At 40.9% G+C, this 20,029-nt stretch overlaps 2 protein-coding genes across 8 annotated transcripts in view; both read left to right on the top strand.

Moving 5' to 3' along the window:
- Positions 1-380: 380 nt before the first annotated feature.
- On the top strand, positions 381-6,957 carry ankrd39 (ankyrin repeat domain 39). 4 transcript variants are annotated; one of them, XR_004105108.2, is made up of 5 exons: positions 383-850; positions 1,000-1,103; positions 1,768-1,971; positions 2,078-2,290; positions 6,828-6,957. XR_004105108.2 is itself a non-coding variant. In XM_031300766.2 (4 exons), exons 1-4 carry the CDS (start codon positions 757-759, stop codon positions 2,222-2,224), a joined length of 474 nt encoding a protein of 157 aa, XP_031156626.1. In that variant the 5' UTR covers positions 381-756; the 3' UTR covers positions 2,225-2,420. The 4 variants fall into 4 exon arrangements, 2 of the variants coding, with proteins under 2 accessions (XP_031156626.1, XP_031156625.1); XR_004896469.1 differs by lacking the exon at positions 6,828-6,957 and adding an exon at positions 2,610-2,788; XM_031300766.2 differs by lacking the exon at positions 6,828-6,957 and having other exon boundaries at positions 381-850; positions 1,843-1,971; positions 2,078-2,420.
- A 10,084-nt stretch (positions 6,958-17,041) lies between these two features.
- Positions 17,042-20,029, top strand: part of fgfr1a (fibroblast growth factor receptor 1a) — a 31,214-nt gene continuing 28,226 nt past the window's right edge. For 2 of the 4 annotated variants that reach the window (XM_031300761.2, XM_031300759.2), the window contains exon 1: positions 17,042-17,742. The gene's annotated coding sequence lies outside the window, so the exon portion shown is untranslated. The remainder of the gene's footprint in view (positions 17,743-20,029) is intronic. The other 2 variants (XM_031300762.2, XM_031300760.2) reach the window with 1 other exon arrangement.

Below are 20,029 nucleotides of genomic sequence, written 5' to 3'. Positions count from 1 at the left end.
ATTATCAGCGTATCACATACATACATTGTCCTAATGGCAATATAGGACATTAAAGGGAATGGAAAAGATGAGGCATATAATCAATTAATAACAAAAGTGATGAGTAGGTTTTTGGTGATATATTAATAAATCAAATGATCCGTTGCACCAATGTAACAGTTCGCTTTTCATAATCATAATGCCGCCGCCACAGCAACAAAGTTTTCCCCCCCAAAAAAACAAATCTGGGACAACAAACAGATCAAATCAGAGAGCACTTGAAGGGGTCCTTCTCACTGCAGCTCTGCAATTGGTCGGAGCGTTCACACGTAGGCAGTAGGCACGCTTGGTTTTTTTATCGGGTGTCCTGGGCCAGAGTGATAGAGAAAGACACAAACGTGTAGCTAGTTAGCTAGCCATCCCCTTTTTCGTTTTGTTTTACAAAAATAATAGCCATTCGCGTTTTTTTTTTTTTTTTTTTCCTGTATCTGAATTCTAATATAAGATTTTTTAGGTCATTCGGTTAACCATTCATTTACTTTATTTGTGGGCTTGTGTGTTTTTTAACTTCGACTGTTGGTGGTGGTAATGCACCAAAAAGTCGAGTAACGTTACAAATATAGAACAGAAGAAGAAACACGGAACAGTCAAAAAGCATAACGTAAATGCTTATATACTGTCTATGCGTAAATGCATGCCTGTACAAAAAAAAACTAGGGTTCAGCGGTTTGAATCAATAGGGAACTATTTCTTATTCTGTTGGTGCCAATTACAACAATGACGTCTGATAGACACCAGTGTTCGTGTTGCTCCCATCCAGTCTCCTCTCCTAGTGTTTACCAGACGCTGAGTGAAATGGATTTTGAACGAGGTTTGCATTCAGAGTTAAACCATGGTTCTAATAGAGTTATATAAATGATCTAATATATAGTTATATGGTTCTAAACAGTTATTGTCGTTCCTGATTTGACTGAGCTGCCAATAAAGTACAGTGCTGTGTGTCATTCCTCTATAATGCAGGTATCTGGTCTGCTGCAATGGATGGGGACTTGGAGAGGGTCAGGTCCCTGGTCCAGAAGGGCACAGACCCTAACCTGAGAGACTCAGCTGGATACACAGCTCTGGTGAGTTTGCTCGGAAGATGTTTGGCTGCATCGTCCACTGTTCTCATGTACAGTATCTCACAAAAGTGAGTACACCCCTCACATTTTAGTAAATATTTCATTATATCTTTTAATGGGACGACACTGAAGAAATTACACTATGCTACAATGTAAAGTATTAAGTGTACAGCTTGTATAACAGTGTAAATGTGCTGTCCCCTCAAATTAACTCAACACACAGCCATTAATGTCTAAACCGCTGGCAACAAAAGTGAGTACACCCCTATGTTAAATTCCCATAGAGGCAGGCCGATTTTAATTTTTAAAGGCCAAGGGAACTTTATCAGGATGCATAGTATCCTGGATCCATGAAATAACTGGCCTTTAAAAATAAAAATCTGCCTGCCTCTATGGGAATTTAACATAGGGGTGTACTCACTTTTCTTGCCAGTGGTTTAGACATTAATGGCTGTGTGTTGAGTTATTTTGAGGGGACAGCACATTTACACTGTTATACAAGCTGTACACTTAATACTTTACATTGTAGCAAAGTGTAATTTCTTCAGTGTTGTCTCATTAAAAGATAAAATGAAATATTTACTAAAATGTGAGGGGTGTACTCACTTTTGTGAGATACTGTATTTAAACTCCTGCATCATTTTTTTTTGGGTGTATTTTATCTTAGCACTATGCAAGTCGCAGTGGTCATCACGCTGTATGCAAGTTTCTTCTCGAGAATGGTGCTTGTGCATCTCCCCAGACACCAGGCGGTGCCACACCGCTCCATCGATCCGCTTACTGCGGCCACCTGGAAGTGGTTCGACTCCTGCTGCACCACAGAGCAGATCCAATGCTCCATGATGACGATGGTGCATCTCCTTTACATAAGGTACACAACTGCCAGCAATAACATAATAAAGGCATTTCCAGAGAGACAGTCTTGATGATAATTTAACCGGCGCCTGTATGTGTTGCTCTGTTAACTGCTTGAGCAGGCTGCAGAACAGGGACACGGAGAGGTATGTCAGCTGCTTGTCGAGCACTGTGCAGCGCTCTGCAGCCAGGTGAACAAGAGGCTCCAGCTCCCCTTCCAGCTGGCACCGCAGGGAGACCTGCAGGAGCTCTTAAAACCACCTCAGTGATGACAGACACACCGCATCTGGGGCATGCTGCGATCACACAAATGACATAAGCTCAAGACATACTAGGTGAGGTCCGCTTAGGTCAGAACACTGATCTTGACTGGGATTCACTACATTACATGTGGCTGCTTTTTTTTCCTCAATTGAATATCAACAACAAGCCAAACTGGGAGGACACAACATTACAATTTTCTAAGAAAAAAAGGATCCAAGGCACTCTTCTTGTGAAAATTCTTATAAAAAGCCTTTATTTAGATGGCTATTTCATATCGAAATCTTACATTAAGAGTAGAGCTGGGCAGCAACCCACGCGTATCGGCCCAAATCAGCCTTCTTTAGGGTGTGCATTTTCTAGCTTCAACATTATCCTGTTTTTCTTCTTTAGTTTACTGCTTGTGTAGTCTATATCCACGGCATTCCAATTCCGGGATTGCTGTGGTGCCCCCGGAAATTCCGCCGGTTGTCCCTCTTTTGGGCCAGATGTCCGTTACCTTCATCTTTCTTTGTGTTGGAATTTTAAAATCTGGTGGATTTATGAGGACTATGGTTAACTGCTCCTCAGATCTCTGCAGGGTAAATCCAGACAGCTAGCTAGACTATCTGTCCAATCTGAGTTTTTTGTTGCACGACTAAAACAACCTTTGAACTACACGTTCCACCAAAACAAGATCCTTCCCGAGGCTATTTTGCAGCGGCACAAGGGCTCTGTCCGGCTCTTAGCGCCACCCATGACAATTGTGATTGGTTTAAAGAAATGCCAATAAATGAGAGCACGTTTTTCTCCCATCCCGGAATGCTGTGTGGACTAGCCAGACCCTCCTCTGCAGCGCTGTGGAGGAAGGCCTGTCAATGCGAGACTACTGCTTGTGTAGTAATTACACCTCCTAAACTATAGAAACTAAAAAAACAAAAATAGCTATTTTGAGGCTAGCATAAAAGTGCCCCTAGCGCTCCCATTCAAAAGGCCATTTGACTGAAAAACGAAAATACGGTAAATCTTAAAAGTGGCGATTCCGTCCTAAATATGCTTTTAAACGAAAGTTTGACTCGGGTACATTCACAAAAAGACCCTAGGTTGCATTTTGGCGAGAGTTACGCTTTAAAGGTGTGTAGGTGCAATGATCTTTAATATGGATTATTTCACTGTGGAATTAGCCTGACATACAGATTTCTTAATCGGACACAAGAACAGAGCAGGCGAACAAGTTACCTGACAGACAGAGTGACAGGAACAACAGTCCAGTTTAAAAAGCACAAATTCTTGTTACGAGTGCTGCAGTTTCTCTCTTCTCTTCTAAATGAATGCACTTGAACCCCTCTATGTGTAAAACTTGAAATGAATTTGTGCAGCATTTTCTCTCAATGCAGCATGAATTGATATTTTCTTCGAACGTGTGACATGTTTAACAAAGCAGTTTGTATTAAAACTGGAGGAGAACATCTTCGCCCGTGTTAGGTTATTTGTAAAAACTTTGTCTGGCAAATGTATGTAAAGTGGTCCTTGCTGGGCTTTTTTCTTTTTTTTTACATGTGTGTCAGCAGGGGGAGCTATTGTCTAAAAAGCTGCATGTGTTTGTTTTTTTTCACTACAGCATGCAAATTAGCTGGCAGCTCACACACAGTGACCTCATTCAATCCTCGCAGCAAACTGTTGAAAAACCAAACTGGAGGAACTGTTAGAAAGAGAGCAAAGCATCCGTGTAACTGTTCCAGCTGATAGTAAGACACAGGGACTGACGCCACTGTTCTGAACACTGTAATGTGTGTTAAAGAAGTTTTCAATCAAACACAGCAACAGATAAACTGCTGATAATTCCAGGTAATTGTGACACATTGGTGTCATTAAACATGAGTCATGACATGTTTTAAAAATGTGATATGGTCTTTAGGAGCACTCATGCTCAGCCTACATATTTTGCTCATGACCTGTTGCTTGCACCATGTCTCAGCTGCTTCGACTGTACGTACGTTTTATGTCTCTGAGTGGTTTAGCAAATATTTAGGACCTACTGCTTCTGGTGTAAATCATTCGCATGTTTCTAAACTGAGAGCAGATGTTGATGGTTGTTAGTCTATGTATTTTTGGTAAAGCAATGACTTCAAACCACACAACCGTCCAACAACCTGGAAACTCTTGCTGCTAATTTGTTATATAATAAATAATAATAATGTATACTTTATTAATCCCGCAAGGGAAATTACAGTGTTTTCACTGTGTAGTTAGAATACACATTACACACAGGCCTGAAATAAACACACTTGCTCAGTACCTATACATGCACTAATTGAGAGATGTCAGAGTGAGGGGGGGCTGCAGCTGTTGATGGACAGGCGCCCCGAGCAGTTGGGGGTCCGATGCCTTGCTCAAGAGCACCTTGCCAGTGCCCAGGAGGTGAACTGGCATCTCTCCAGCTACTAGTCCACCACCATATTGATACCTCTTTGTGTATCATCATGACCTGTATTGGAAGATATATATATTGTATCCATAATAACCATCATGCATTGTTTATATGGATTTCGAAAAGGAAACTGCCGTGCTGGAAAATATATATTTGTTTATATAAGTATTATTTGAGCTTTTAGATTAGCAGTTATTAGCTTTTGTTTTGCCACTCTCACCACGATAACTCGTCCTTTGTTTAGTTATCAAAGGCAGGACTCATTACCGAGTTTTTAACCAGTATTTATATGCAAAGGGAACAAAGGATGGAAGCCTGGGGGTGAATAAAGGATGTTGATATTTCCATATCTACTGAAACAGATGGAAATACTTTCAACTATTGTCTCATATACTTACTTATTCAAAGCATGTTCAATAAGTAACACATGCACATACAGTACATGAGGCAGATACCTTTTCCCCCTCAGCCCTCCACAGATGTGCACTGTTTGCACCGTGTCCTGCACTTCTTCTGCGCTCCTGCAGTCCGCACGAATCCGACCCCCGCGACAGAAACCCCCTCGCTGCAGTCTGAACCAACTTTCATTGGGTCCGCTTGTGGGCGGTGTTTCCAAACTACCTTTCAAACCACATCCAGTGCCGTGACTGGAGGGGTGCCAGGCCACATCTGGAGCTCATTGCAGCTGACGCCACACAGCACAAGGAGATGGGGTGTTGGGGGGGTGGGTATTTTTGCTTGCAGAACCAAGCCAAGAGAGCTGTTTACGCTCAGTGACAAGTTCCTCCTTCCACACAGCTGAGGAGCTGTAACGAGGAGCACCCATTTTGAGTGCCACACGTCAGTAATAGCAGGGGTTCGCTCACTGCTTACTGAAGGAGAACGGTTCGAAGATATCCCGGTTTGTTTTCTCAATGGCAGGAAGAACAAAGCACATTATGCTATTTGAATCAGACCAGTAATGTTGACTGGCACCCAGACTATCACACACACACCATAGTACCTTCTGATTGATCCCTTGCCAGGTTCTGTGTAACATAATCAAAGTTGATGTCTTAGATCTGCTAGCAGCGAGCGAGGTAATGAAAAGCGTCTGTGTCACTCAGTAAAAGCGGAGGAATATTAAAGGGCCTCATTTTTTTCTTGATAATTTTTCGTGAGCTGGTTTGAATTTGCAGAGCTGCTTTTCCCCTTTATGTGGAAACAATCAGAGGCTGGCCTGTGGTGGGTGAAAATAAGCAGATTGGTCAGGGAAGAAAAAGACATTTTCCACACTTATAAAAAAAACCGTTTCTTTCAATTAACTGTGCTACTTTACTCTGTTTTGTCAGTACACATGTAACAACGAGTGCTATCTAGAGGGATAAGGTATGGTTTGTAAGCATAGCTTGAGAGAGCTTTCTCGTAATGGGAGGACTCCACAAGATGAGGAATTTGGATTACAGCTCTTTTTAGTGAGATTTATTTGGAAAGCAATGAAACTTCCTGGCCCTGGAACCCACTTCCACCATAATGAGCCCAAGTTAAACCAGGACTGGATGTTATTTTCCTCACAAATAAAAGGTGGTCTGTGTGCCATGCTTGCGTAGAGGACTTGAAGTCAGTGCTTGGGACTTGATTTTAAACGGCACTTTAGCTTTGAGAGTGGACGATGAGAACAGCTTGTCCTCTGTGTATATTTCTCCAGTTTGAAAATTACGTTGAAGCTTTAAAAACAGTAGTAGTAGTAGTTTTTGTGACTAATCACGATTGTACTCCATTGTGCCAGATGTCAATTATCTCCATTTTGGTGATATCTGGATGTTTGTTACCACAGATAAAAGGGTCATCTGATCCTTATCTTTCCTGTGTCCACCTGTACAAAACTAATGCCATTCTGTTGCCTCCCAGCTGCCCTGGCAGAGCCAAAGCTGTCTGACTTATCCCAATGTAATCAGGTAAATGGCTGGCAGATGGGCACACATAAAGAATCGGAGGGCCAGACTCTGGCATGAAGGACCGCCCCATTTCGTCTCATCTGCGTCGGGGAAATCAGGGAAGTAGGAGTGTGGGTGTTGGGTGAGGGGGCGTGTGTAATCAAATCTACGGGAGCTGCACCTTAGAGATGCTGCATAATCCAATTTAGGCCCACTCCCACTTCAAAGCAGCATGTTGTCTGCTGGTTGAAGTGATGTTGCAGATCTTATGCTCCCATTTTCCAGGTCAGCGGGTGATGCAAGCCATGAGACCAGGGGCCAGCCGCTCAGCTTCCAGGCAATCGGCACTGTGACTGTGGGAAATGTCAGGCTTATCAGGTGATCCAGCCAAATACAAATCGGGACCATGTGAAACATGTTTTTTGTAGATATAATCAACATACTTGTTAGCTTCATATTTTTAATCTGAAAGATATAAAAGCCATGCCAGTGGAATTAAGATTCCTGCAGCTACAACACATCTGGACAATGTCATAACATCTCTACCAGCGACCATAATCTTGAAAATTTTTCCTCAGGAAATTGTGCTCAGTGAACATGCTGTGATTTCTGCATATTGTGGGTATATTTGAGGGGGAAAGTTTATTTTCCCAGATGTTTATTTTTTTTCTCAGACTCTGTGGTGGATGGTTTCTTTTTTTATTGATTATGGAGATGTAATCTTCTCAAAAGCAGGGCCAGACAAACAACCCATAAGCTGTACCATATGAGTCAGAGGACAATCAATGACGCTTTTGGGATTATATATCTAGGTCCCATCACACCAGACTGTTAGAAATCAGGTTATGATGTATATCATCTGCCAAATCTGCACATAAACTCAACTGCCCACACTTATCTATTGTGTATGTCCCTAGTTCAGAGTAAATTGAGCTTTTCTAGCTCATTCATATGCACAGGTTTACTTGTCGTCCATCCTATGAAGTTTAACTCGCATGTCTTTTTTGGTCTCATTTCCCCTCTTTAGTTTAATAGCGAAGAATAACAATTCATCAATTTTATCTACAGACTACTGTTGATATGTACAGAAGTTTTAGACAATATATTTCTCCATCCCATACTCATTGATACAATTGTCAGCGAAGTTGGTTTTACATGATGGACCGTTTGAAGACTCTGTAATAACATAAATCAGAACGAGAACAGTTCTTATCTTAAAAGTACTAACTTAAAGATATAATGTGTAACTTTTCCGCATTATAATGTCTAAAAACGAAAAGACCTATGTTATATATTTTGTTGAGTTGTGTACTTACATTATCCCAAATGTTTATAACATCAAAGTGCTCATATTATGCTCATTTTCAGGTTCATAATTGTATTTAGAGGTTATATCAGAATAGGTTCACATGGTTTAATTTTCAAAAAAACACCAGATTTTTGTTGTACTGCACATTGCTGCAGCTCCTCTTTTCACCCTGTGTGTTGAGCTCTCTGTTTTAGCTACAGAGTGACCTTATTACAAATAATAAGGTCACATGAGACACAGCCATATTCTAACCGTATACTAAGTGGGAACTATAGTCTCAGAAAGTAGAAGCACTGCTACTTGGGCGGAGTGATTAGCGCAACACCGAAAAGTACAGTTACTTCCGTCAACAAAACCAAGTTAAAGCTAGTTAGTAGCGAACGTGACTGGTGATCATGGCATTATTTGTACACCCTGTGACTATACAAATCACAACATGTAAATAGGAACATGTTGGCGTTATTTTGTCATTTATTCGGAGCAGTCGGCTAGTTGGAACCAGTTACCTGCATGATCTGCGCTAGGCTAAGCTAATGCTGGGGGCGTCAAACAGCATTACAGCACGCACGGAGATGAGAAGGGTATGTATCGACTTGACTAACTCTGGGGGTTACGGTGAATAAGCTAAAGTCCCAATAAGTCGGCGTGTTCCTTTAAGTTCTCAGAGAAACAAGCTGAAAAAGAGTTTTTGTTTTTCCAGCCTGCAACTTCAGTGTTTTTTACATAGTGGAGCGTTAAGCAGCTGAGGAGTCAGATATTTTCCTCAGGAGTGAAGACCAAAAATAGCAACAACAAAAAAAACAGGAGTGTAAATATTGCACATTCATTTATAATATTGGACATAGTGTGGCAGAAAACATGAGTTCTAATGTTGAATACATATCTGCTTTATGTGTAGTCTGGCTCAACGGATGTACATTGCTGGAATAAAGCCGGATGTCCCACCCCTCTCGCTAGCTCCACTACTGGGGCCTAGGGCCACCCAGAACGGTTGTGATTGGTTTAAAGAAATATCTGGCTATCCAACATGATTTAATGTCATTCAACCTCACTTTGTTTTTAATGAGGAATTCTAAGTAATGACAACAACACTGTCGACGTGTCAACGTGATACAGCCTTCAGTGATCGCGCACGCGCCCCCACCACCCCTCCTCCACACATTTGCTAGTAGCCAAGGAGGACACGTAGGATTAAAAAAAACAAAACATGATGGACTCTTCAGAAGAGGTCATTATCTTCACTCGAGCTTCTGCACGGGAAAGTCACCGGACGACACAATCTTCTGAACATAGTCACGTTGAGAAATGCAGAGAGAGTGTGTGGAGCTGATAGTCTTAATTAGCTTTGTAGCAACTCATTTGGCAATGGCTTGAATGTAACGGATGTTCATTAATATCAAAAAGTTATGCACTAAAGCTTTAAAAAATAAAGAATACATTTTAAATGCAGAACTTGTAATATAGTATTTTTACAGAGTGATATTGTTTTTAAAAAAAAAGGTTTTCAAATAATGATGAATGGTCAGACAAAGGCTTTGGGGAACTGGATAAGCGTTATATATCTAAAACTGTCTTCTTTGATGAATAGGGTCCGCTTTTATTCATTCATTGTCACAAATGGAGCATAAAAGGCAGACTTCATGTAAAGACGAGATCCCGCAAGCCCTCATTTTGTATAAATCAGATCAGATAAATCAGATTCCTCATTGCATCTAGACATGATGGGAAATATAGTTGGAGTACAATAGAAGGGCAGAAGTAAATAGCTGCATTTGGGGATGCTTATTCACACCTAAAACAATGTGCAGCTGACACCACATTTGTTAAGAACTCCCCTACAATACCAAACAGCAAAATATTCACAACTGCAGTGACAATACTCCCATTCAGTGTGAATGACCAGGGAACGCAACACCGCGCTGCACGTGTAATTGAACAAGATGGTTACGCTGATGAACTAAGACTCATAGAGGCACGCCGTCCCTCTGTCAGCAGGTGCCCGGCACACACTAGCCCATTCATATGCGCATTCCTGTCTCTCCACTCGCAGCCCAGCAGGTTCCTCCCGGCCACTCGGGACAGGGGCTGACAAACACAAAGGGTCTTCAATCTGCCTCAGACAACAGCCAGCATAAAGGCCCGGAAAGTCACAACAGAGTAATGTCAAAGAGCAGGCTGGGGGTGGTGAGCAGAGTTTGGGGGGCCCTGTGTAGAACAGGGGCACTGCTGACGGATGGATGAGGGCTGGGCTCAAACAACGTAGTGGAAGGCCTGTCTGAGGTCTTTCTGCATAAAGGAGGATATTTGTACTTGCCCAGTAACAATGGAATGCAAACACGAAAAGCAAGGACAATAAAACACCACTTTGGCGCGATGAAGAAGCTGCTAGGGAAATCATCATGCAAAGCATCCCTGGGGGCAGATATTGTTCACTGTGAGGATTGCATGACTTTCTGTTTGTTCCCATGCTGATGTGTGGCTTCGCCTCCTTCAGTTTGCTTTTGCATAAGGTATTCCTGGCTTTAACAGTGTCCGGCACATTTCCTTACGCTGAAAGGAAGCGAGGCGTGATCAGAAATGCCCCACCTCATCTTAAAACAGAGTTTGTGTTTAAGGCTGAGCTTTTGTCAGACGCATCGGAGCTAAAGTTCAACTGACTTTAAAGCCTACGTAGTGCCGGTCCTATCGCAGATAATGTAAATGACTAATTTACATGATTTCATCTTTTGTAGACAACATTTTTTTAAACATTTCCGTACAGATGAAAAGTAACTGCACTGTGTAATTATTAATAGAAATCATAAACGTTATGTCTTCATTTTATAACCCATCGGTAAGCTCGCCTATATGTTTCTTGAGCTACCATGGCATGTACACATCACAGGGACAGGTTAATGATTAAAAATTGAAGCTTCTTTTATTTTTTCAAATGAGTCCCTCATTATACAAGTTAGCTTTCATTCTCTTATGTGTGCCAGTGAACCAGTATAGAAACATAGACAGTATGTCTCCCCTGTGCTGCTATAAACAACCAAAGACCATCTTTTATTGGTCTGCAATTGTTTTTTCTTTTTCTTTTCCCTCTGTTTTGCAGAATCTTTACCACCCACAGCCGTCACTGCTCAGACTGGGGTGAAGAGTTTAAGATCAGTCACCTCCTATCATCGGAGGAAAACAATAAGCAACAGAATGAATAAACCATCCCCATATGTTATGACTTCTTCCAAGGCTTTCTTGTCCTCTGTAGAGTAAATCATTAACAGCGGTGTTGCACATCCCAAGGGAACTCTTTATCAGTGACACAAAAAAAAATGTCTCGAAAAATATGTGGTTTCAAACTGCTTGTTGCATCAAAGGTCGTGTTTTGAAGCTCTGAAATCGTAAGATGTGGCTGATGGCAGCACATTGCACATTTAACTCTCACTGTTAGTTACCCTTATAAACATGCTTGGTTTGTCTCTGGTATGTATGTGGTTGTCAGATTCACACTCCATCTGCTACATAGTCAGCAGCTCTCTTTGAAGTCGCAAGTTCATTTGAGCTTAAAGTGCATTTGACAAAAAAGGCAGTTTAGAAATTTGAAATGCAAGAGTGTCTGACCGAAATACACCAATCAAAACGTGTTGCATAAAGGCAATATGTGCTTTCGGCATTAGTCAGTCACTGTAACGTTAAGGAATAGTTTTAATAGTTTAGACATTTTGGGAAATATGCATGTTTGCTTTCTTGTCAAGAGTTTGCTGAGACGATGGATACCCTTCTCATGTCTGTAGCCTACATGAAATATGAAGCTACAGCCTGCAGACAGTTAGCTTAGCAGAAAGACTGGAAACAGAGAAACGGCTGGCTTAGCTCTGTCCAAAGGTTAAAAAAAAAAATCTGCCTACCAGCACCTTAAAGGTACACTGTGTAGGAATTTCTCCCATCTAGCGGTGAAATTGTATTTTGCATTCAAACGAAGAGTGCTCTCTAGCGCCTCGCTTTTTCAAATGCGTGTTGCAACTACGGTAGCCGTTATGTACCAAGAAGCTATGTCTTCCAATTTTCGCTTTTTTGCCGACGAGGATTACACTTCTTGTCTTATTCATTATTCCAGTCACTCTCTGTCTGTCTTAGCTAGTTTTCTGACAACCTCGTGACGACAAGACTCCAGGAAGACACTGCACCCAGGCAAAGAAGATAAGCTCCCGTAAAACCACACAACCCCTGTTTTCACTCTTCGTACTAACCTAACCTAAGCTAAGCTAACCAGCTGCTGTGGGTAGCTTCATTGTTAGTGTACAGATATGAGAGTAGTATCAATCTTCTCATCTAACTCGGCAGAAACAAATAAGCAATGTTTCCCAAAATGTTGAGCTAGGCTATTCCTTGAAAAGAGTACTCCAGCTGTTTAGCATCGCACTCCTATAACATTCCCAGACTCACAATGGCCAGTCAACAAAAAGGTATAAAAATCAATACAACAGAACCAGAGATGTAAGCTTTTTTTATTCAACGCATTCGGTTTTCTTGTAAAAACCGGGCGCCTATGTTACCCAAAATGCATCTTGACCACCGACGGTTTGTTAAGCTGATAGTGGCTACTGTAGCCTCTAGTTGCTAGCCTCAAGCTTCAATGAAAAGAGACGTCTGGTAACGTCATGTCTTTCTTACTCTACACAACCAGATATCTTTTTTTTCATTTTCAAACTTAAACTAAAGCTAAAGTCTGATAAATTGCATCAAGTGATGCCCTTTAGGCAAGTTATCAGACTTCTGGAGCCACAAAAGGATTGATACAACCGTTTTACATATGCAGTAATACTTCCTAAATCCTGCAGACTTTGATGTGTTAAATCTGTGGAGTTACACTTTAAAGGAACACGTCCTTACTGGGACTTTAGCTGATTCACCGTATCCCCCAGAGTTAGATAAGTCCATACATACCCTTCTCATCTCCGTGCGTGTCGTAACTCTGTCCGACGCACCTACTGCTAGCCTAGCTTAGCACAGATCCTGGAGGTAACCGGCTCCACCTAGCCTACTGCTCCCAATAAGTGACAAAATAACGCCAACATTTTCACAACACAGTCAGAAGGCAAAGCACTGTTACTTGGGCGGAGTGATTAGCGATTCTATTACTCCAACTCTGAGCGAATGCCAGGCGAACTCTCTGCTCCTCACCACGGGGCTTCTCATGTGCTGCGAGCAAATCACTCCACCCAAGTAGCAGAAGTAGCAGTGCTTCGCCTTCTAAGAATATAGTTCCCAGTTTGTATACGGTTAGAAGATGGCTGTGTCTCATGTAACCTTGTTATTTGTACACGCTGTGACTATACAAATCACAACATGTAAATAGGAAAATGTTGCCGTTATTTTGTCACTTATTGGGAGCAGTAGGCTAGTTGGAGCCGATTACCTCCAGCATCTGTGCTAAGCTAGGCTAGCAGTGGGTGCGTCAGACAGAGTTACAACACGCACGGAGATGAGAAGGGTATGTATGGACTTATCTAACTCTGGGGCATACGGTGAATAAGCTAAAGTCTCAATAAGTCGCCGTGTTCCTTTAAGAAATGAACTGAACTGAACAGAGGTTTTAAACTGATAACACAAGTGACAATGTTTTCAGTAAGAGTATGTAACATTAAAATTTTGTATCTGCATGTGATGTGCATTTCATTTTTAAATAAAAAATGTTTTTACTGAGTGCTTGAGCATTGCAAAGCTGCGGTTAACAAAAAAATATATAAATAAAATGTTAGATAAATTCACAATATCACAGCATTTAAGTGTCTTCACCTATCTAGTCCCTAAACTCCACTGCGTACTGCACTGAAAGGTTTGTATTTTGATGCATTTCCTTTTGTAACATTTTTATTCATAGTGTATTGTTCTGTTTTGATCTCTTCTTGCACTTTCACTTTATAATCTAAAATTTTATTTCGTAGGTGGATCGATTACAATAGCAACGCTTAATCAAATCTGGATGAGTCAAAGAAGTCATACATCCTGTAACGTCATGCCAAGATCCTCCTGTGTTTGCTGATAGAAGCTCAGTTTGGGGCTCGTGTTACAACCAATATAACAGCAATAAGATAGTGTTTGCTTTCTCGATAGAGGACAGGTAGTAGAAAAGTGCAGCGTCTACAAATCTGAATCCGCTTTATTGGCCAAGTAAGTGTGTATACAAACAAGGAATTCGACTCTGGTTTTTGTTACTCTTAATGTAGTCTCACATTGCCAGACCTATCCCCACAGCATGTGTGGAGTAAGGTCTGGCTATACACCACACATACATTCTAGGATATGAGAAAAAAAACACTGGTTTGTTTGCATTTCTTTAAACCAATCACAATCGTCTTGGGCGGCGCTAAGCTCCGGACACAGTGACATTTGCACCCCGCAAAAGAAAACACAACATACAATATTAAATGAAGTTAACTGTTCACACAATACAGTAACATGAGCTTTATAAATTTGCTGGATACATCGTTAATACCAGTGTATCGTTGTGTGTATTTCATCCAATGCAATCTCCACCAATCGGTCCCAAAACGTCTCAGAGAGTAAATGCCGTAAACATATTCTTTGTAAATCTTTACAATCATTCCCCGAAAGAACCAAGCAGGCCTGTCTTGTTGCACGATCCCAATTTTTTTAAAACTAGGTTTTCAGTGTGTAGCTTGCTAGCTCGAAGCTTGTTGTCGTTTCCTGATGCACAGTTTGAGAACGGCAATACACACAGAGCGGAAGGTGATTGACATGTCAGACAATTATCCTGAAAATGTACTTCCGTTGATCCAGACTACTCTTAATGTACTTACACAGAAATAGACATACCTATAAAAACTATATATATAAAATATGTACTTTACAGGTACCGTGAAGTACAGTGGATGTTTGGTGTTACAGGGTTATTGACACTATGGACTAATATTAAAGGGATACTTTGCCTTTCTTAATCCAGCTCTGTGTCATCTTTGTGTGGGCAGTGTGTTAAAATGAACAGTGTTTGGCTTCCCTCCACGGCACCAGTGCGCAGAGCTCGGAGCAGCCGAGGTCTGCCGAGATCCACGTTTCACGTCATCCTATGGATCTCTGCAGTCCTCTGCTGCTCTGCTTAGCTATAGGAGCTCCGAGCGCTCCGAACACACCGTTCATCTGCAAACCCAAAAAGATGACACAGAGCTGGATTCAAACCAGCAAAATATCTCTTTATCTCTTCATCAGAGTGGTGGCCTGCAGAAAGAAACTGTCCTGTCCTGTCCAGAACAGAAGTTGTTGTTTAAATATGTGATTCCTTAGTACTGACCTTCAAAATACTGAATTTAGATCTCCAATAAAATAAAGTGAATATAAAGTCACCTCATTTTGTGAATGGCTTTAACATCATACAGGATGTTGCATGGAAGATGAAAGGCTAACACATGTTGAAACACAAATCTGCTCCCATGTGTCTGCAGCTTCAGTCGTCAATCATTTGTCAATGGTGACATGAAATCAAAGACCATATGAGGTCTTCACATATGAACTATGTGTTTGATCAAGCAATGCAAACTTGTGTTTGTGCTGACTTGGCAGATACATTTGAAATTCTGATGCTCTTTGAAATGCTGCCAAAGCATATGATCTTCACGCCAGTACAATAAAGCTATTTCATAGTCGCCTTGAACGGGAAGTTGATGAAAGTGGTTACTTTCTGTCAGTGAATTAGTATTCATGTTGGTTGTCTGAATTCCTGCAAAGAAAACCAATTTCCCTCCTCAGATACACTGACTCATACACACTTCTTGCCCAGTCCACTCATTCATTCAGTGAGTAAACATCTCTTTACACTGATACGCCTTTGTCTTCTCATGTCTACCATCAGTGTGGGCTCCCTGGATGTTATTGCAACTTTTTAAAGTGGAAATGCTTTTAGTTTGGAAAGTCTCGTTGTTAAAGTTTTTAATAAGAGCTCAACGTCTTTGTAAAATGCAACACACATTTATATTAATGTCCTATGTCTACATGGGACTTTTTTTAGTGATCCTAAAGTGACCTTTACCTTGACCTATTTACTATTTATTTTCTCAATACTGTAAACACATTTTACTATTTATTTTCTTAACTTATATGTTTGTTTATCTTTATAGTATCTTGTACTTTCCCCCCCTATCCCTTGCTGCTAAAATGGTGACTTTCCCTGTTGTGGGATTAATAAAGGATTTTGAATCTTCCAAAGTAAAAGTGGTGTTCAATAAGAATGAACACTGTCTTCTATGGCATTATAGTGTTCAATGACCTTATAGGGATCTTGTTTGATATTTTATTTTATGTATTGCCTATATTTTTCTTATATGTGATTTGATCAATACTGAGTTCGTAGTTTGTAGTTAGTTTATGTAGTTTATTTCCATTGTGGTAGTTGAAATGTACACAGGAGCACTATAATTATTTATAGTTACAGTATTGGCCTGTGTATCGTGTAGTCTCCAATCCCACAATGCAAAGAGCGAGGTGTGGAGAGTTGGAGCTCTGCTGGAAAGGTGCTGTGGATGGCAGGGCCGGGGAGCCTACCAGCCTGGGCAGACCTGCGTCAAGTTGGAAAGTAACAGCCTGAATAATGTCGGAATTCCGGCTGTTTGACATTCAAAATAAAAGCCGCACTTTCATCACAGATTGAGACAATGCATTGAATATGGAGTGAATATGTTGTGTCAAAATAATTAACGTGGCTGATGTTGCACAATATTAGATGATTTTTTTTTTTTCGTTAAATAACTATGGTTGGAAATATATACAATACATACAAGGTAAACTCAAGTACAAGTAAAAAGTAATGTAGAGGTGGTCTAATAGCTCTCCATTTTGATGTAATGGTGTTTTTCTGTTTTAACTCAACAAACACTAATTAAAGCGCCAATAAATGCATCATCACCACGTTAATATTCGCCATGTCCCCTTTATTTCTGCAAAAGATTGTTTAAAAAGGTTTTTACCTAAAGGTAGCACCTTTGGCTACAATAGAATGGGAGCTAAAGATGACCATCTGTCTCACAAAGCAGAGCGAAATGAACATGCTGGACAGAAATTGTGTATTGAGCCAACTATATTAGTCCAAAGGTTATCTAACTAGTCAACTGCTGCCTCTTGGCGCCGGTTTTGGCATTTATTTTATAGCTAGAGACAGGAAGTTGTCTGTGTTAGTGCCTCGGTGTTGACAATGGTCTGGAGGATGCGCATATTCTCTCAGATTTAAGGGGGGAGGTTTGGTTTGGAGCAGCCCGGGCTCTTCGTTGTTTAACAGCGTTTCTCCCCCAGGAATCGTCAAAATACTGTTTAGGATTCATTTAAGTACCATTTTTTTGTATAAATATGACACCGAATGGAATTTTGTTTGCGGATATTTTGTTACAGTGAGTTGAACAACTTTAGGATACTGTTTTCGGAGGTGAGGCGACTTCATTTCATCGCGAGCGAAACGTTTGGGATAAAGGGACTACCAAGAGCTACCGCATAGGCTGCACTCACGTAGTTTTTTCGGGTCTGTTTGGGTTAACGTTAGCCAGGTACCGTTAAGATAAAAGAAGCGTGTCGCAAAGCAAATCAGGAAAACGTTAAAATAAAACAAATTCAACGCTATAGGAAGTTTTATTTTATTTTTTTCTCGCTCCGTTGATTATTTGGGTTTCTCGGAGTGGGGGACGCACGTTCTTTCTGTCGCACAAGTTTTGCAAAAAAAAAAATATGCGCGAACTTGTTAGCCACTCGTTGATAGCTTGGATTTAGTGAGCTTCGTTAACGGACCACACATTTCTCTGGATATAACGTTACTGTTTTTCGGGAAGTTTTTTTTCTGCATCCAATCTCAGCTCCGGAGTCTTCCTTATCTGACCAACACTGGCTGTTTCACAGCCCCCCGCCAGTAAGGTGAGCTGATGTTCTTATTATTCCTTCACTCTCTGATTTAACGTTGACTTAAATTGTGTTTACGTGCTAAAGGGTTTAACGTCATAGCTGTTGTTCCCCATTGAAATAACGTTATTTGTCGTTAAAAAAGGAGCTAATTCAAGAATTGTGGCCCTTAAATTGACACAGTTATTTTATTTCTGACACACAACCACCTGTTTTATTTTACATTACATGTTGTTTGTGCTTTGAAAATGAGTAAAATGGGAAAACTGTCTGTTTACGTAACGTTGCGTACTTTGCTTTCTCAGGAGACCTTTTAGTCCGTTTCGTGCGTAGTAACACCTCAGTCTCCTCCATGCTTGAAAAAGAAAGGGAACTTACAGTCACGTTAAAGCACAAGGCCCAAATGTTGCCTGCAGTCCTGCTAACAACTCCTTCAGTATTCTATCTAAAGCCACAGCTGGCTGCGCCTTTTAATCAGATTAGCTAGATAACTAACTTGAACAAATGCTCCCCAGTACATCAACAGTGAAACCTAGAAAGCAAATGTTTAAAACTGCACATGATGGCGTTATTTCTTATAAACAATGGAGTTTGTCTTCGTGGATCCGTAGCACGTTTCTGAACTTCTTTACTGTCTTGTGATATAGGCAATGTTTGCAGTAGTGCTGCTATCAATTGGGTTGTATCTCTGCAAAAAATGATCCATGTCACCTTATCCATCCTCAGCCATGTATTTAGCCCATGTCCTATTTTTGTCACAGGCTCAAACTAAACTACCAAACCATAGATATAAAACATATATCTATGTACGAAATATAACCAAGAAAGTTCATTTCACATCATCTCACTCAATTCGTGGTACCAACTACTTATTCAGAAATGCAGTCAAGTAACATCTTTTAAATTCTCAGAGGGCAGCCATCATTACTACATCTGTCATGAAGCCTTGGTCTGGAGGGGCCAGTCTGATGTTATGTAAAGCTCTTAATGTTATGGTATAAAGGGAGAGAGAGAAGATGGATGGTTTAGAAAAGCAGCACGTCCACAGGGAGTTCACCAGGAGGGAAAACGTTTTCTCCTGAACCATATAATGGGAAGTGAGGAATAGTCCTGTCCTTTAATTTACTACGCTGCTCCCCTGGCACAAAGTTATTGTGACTTGAGCTTTATGATTGTATTTAACTAAATCCATCAAGGAATGTAGTGTGAAATTAAATGCTTCCTTGCAAGCTTTGTGTGGTGTACATTTTACTAGTAAGTAGATTTTAGTCTGTCATCCTTCAGATTGATATTTTAAGTTGTTTTCAGGTTTATTTGATTGTGTGTGCATGTTTAGGGATTTTTAGGCTGATTTTAATTCCGATACAACGTATACCGTGCATTTTAGTAACCTCTCCAAGGGTAGAGTTGTGTTTCCCGATTTAACCTCCCTTGGGAAAACCTACATATTCATGCATACTGAAAAGCACTGAATGTACTGAGAAGCACTTTGAATTGAAGTGTCAACCAAATGGCATAGTGTCGGGTGGCTTGGCATTGATTGTCTTTACATTTGAGTGTAATCTCATGACACCTGATCTCCCTCCGGACTGGCGGCAAACCACTGATTCAGATTGTGAGGCTGCAAAGAAAAAGCCAGAAGTGTCTGTTTTTGTGAAAACAGTAGCCTCGGGGAGATGGTCTGATGCTCTTATGTCCGCTCAACTGCAGCCGTGTGCAGACTGGCTCTGTTGCTGGCTGGGAGTGCACAGTTAACTGGGAAGGGGGCTCCAGAATTTGGGTGCTGAGGAATTTTATGCATGGATGACAGTGAACAGTAATTATGGTGCAGGCCATGTTATGGGTTAGGCCTGTAACCTTTGTCTTTTGTATAATGAAAGAAGCTAAATGTGTCTTGCATGTTCTAATCGGGTTAGTTTAACCCCTTTTTTATTTGCCAGGTTTTCAATGAAGTGTTTTTGTACGGCATGTCTTTAATCCTTTTCAAATGCAAGTCTTCTTTTATTTTCTGAGCAGTCACTCACTGTTCATTAGCTACAACTCATTCTGCTTCTGCGGCTTTTTTAATCTATTTTGTTTCACACGTTTATAAGCAAAATTGCTTCCTGAAAAATGTGAGCAACAAAACTCAGAATGTATTTTCATGCCTCACCAACAGTTGTACCAACAAAGTATTAGTAATGGTGACAGATCCCCAAATAAAAAGATTTAGAAAGTGGGAAACAAGGGTTTTGCACCAAAAAGAGCAGTGTAAAGGCCCGGACACACCGAGCTGATAATCGGCCGTTGGACAGTCTGGCGA

This window comes from Sander lucioperca, chromosome 2 (genome assembly GCF_008315115.2).
Source record: "Sander lucioperca isolate FBNREF2018 chromosome 2, SLUC_FBN_1.2, whole genome shotgun sequence".
Lineage (NCBI taxonomy): Eukaryota > Metazoa > Chordata > Actinopteri > Perciformes > Percidae > Sander > Sander lucioperca.
The sequence above is the reverse complement of the archived record's forward strand: the minus strand, read 5'-3'. Positions and strand labels throughout refer to the sequence as shown.

What these genes read in the sequence shown, in the direction of transcription:
- ankrd39 (XM_031300765.2), top strand. Translation starts at nt 757, where the DNA reads ATGACGTCTGATAGACACCAGTGTTCGTGTTGCTCCCATCCAGTCTCC. An exon ending in TGAAATGGATTTTGAACGAG is followed by an intron (nt 851 to 999) that starts GTTTGCATTCAG and finishes TCTATAATGCAG; the next exon opens with GTATCTGGTCTGCTGCAATG. An exon ending in CAGCTGGATACACAGCTCTG is followed by an intron (nt 1,104 to 1,767) that starts GTGAGTTTGCTC and finishes ATTTTATCTTAG; the next exon opens with CACTATGCAAGTCGCAGTGG.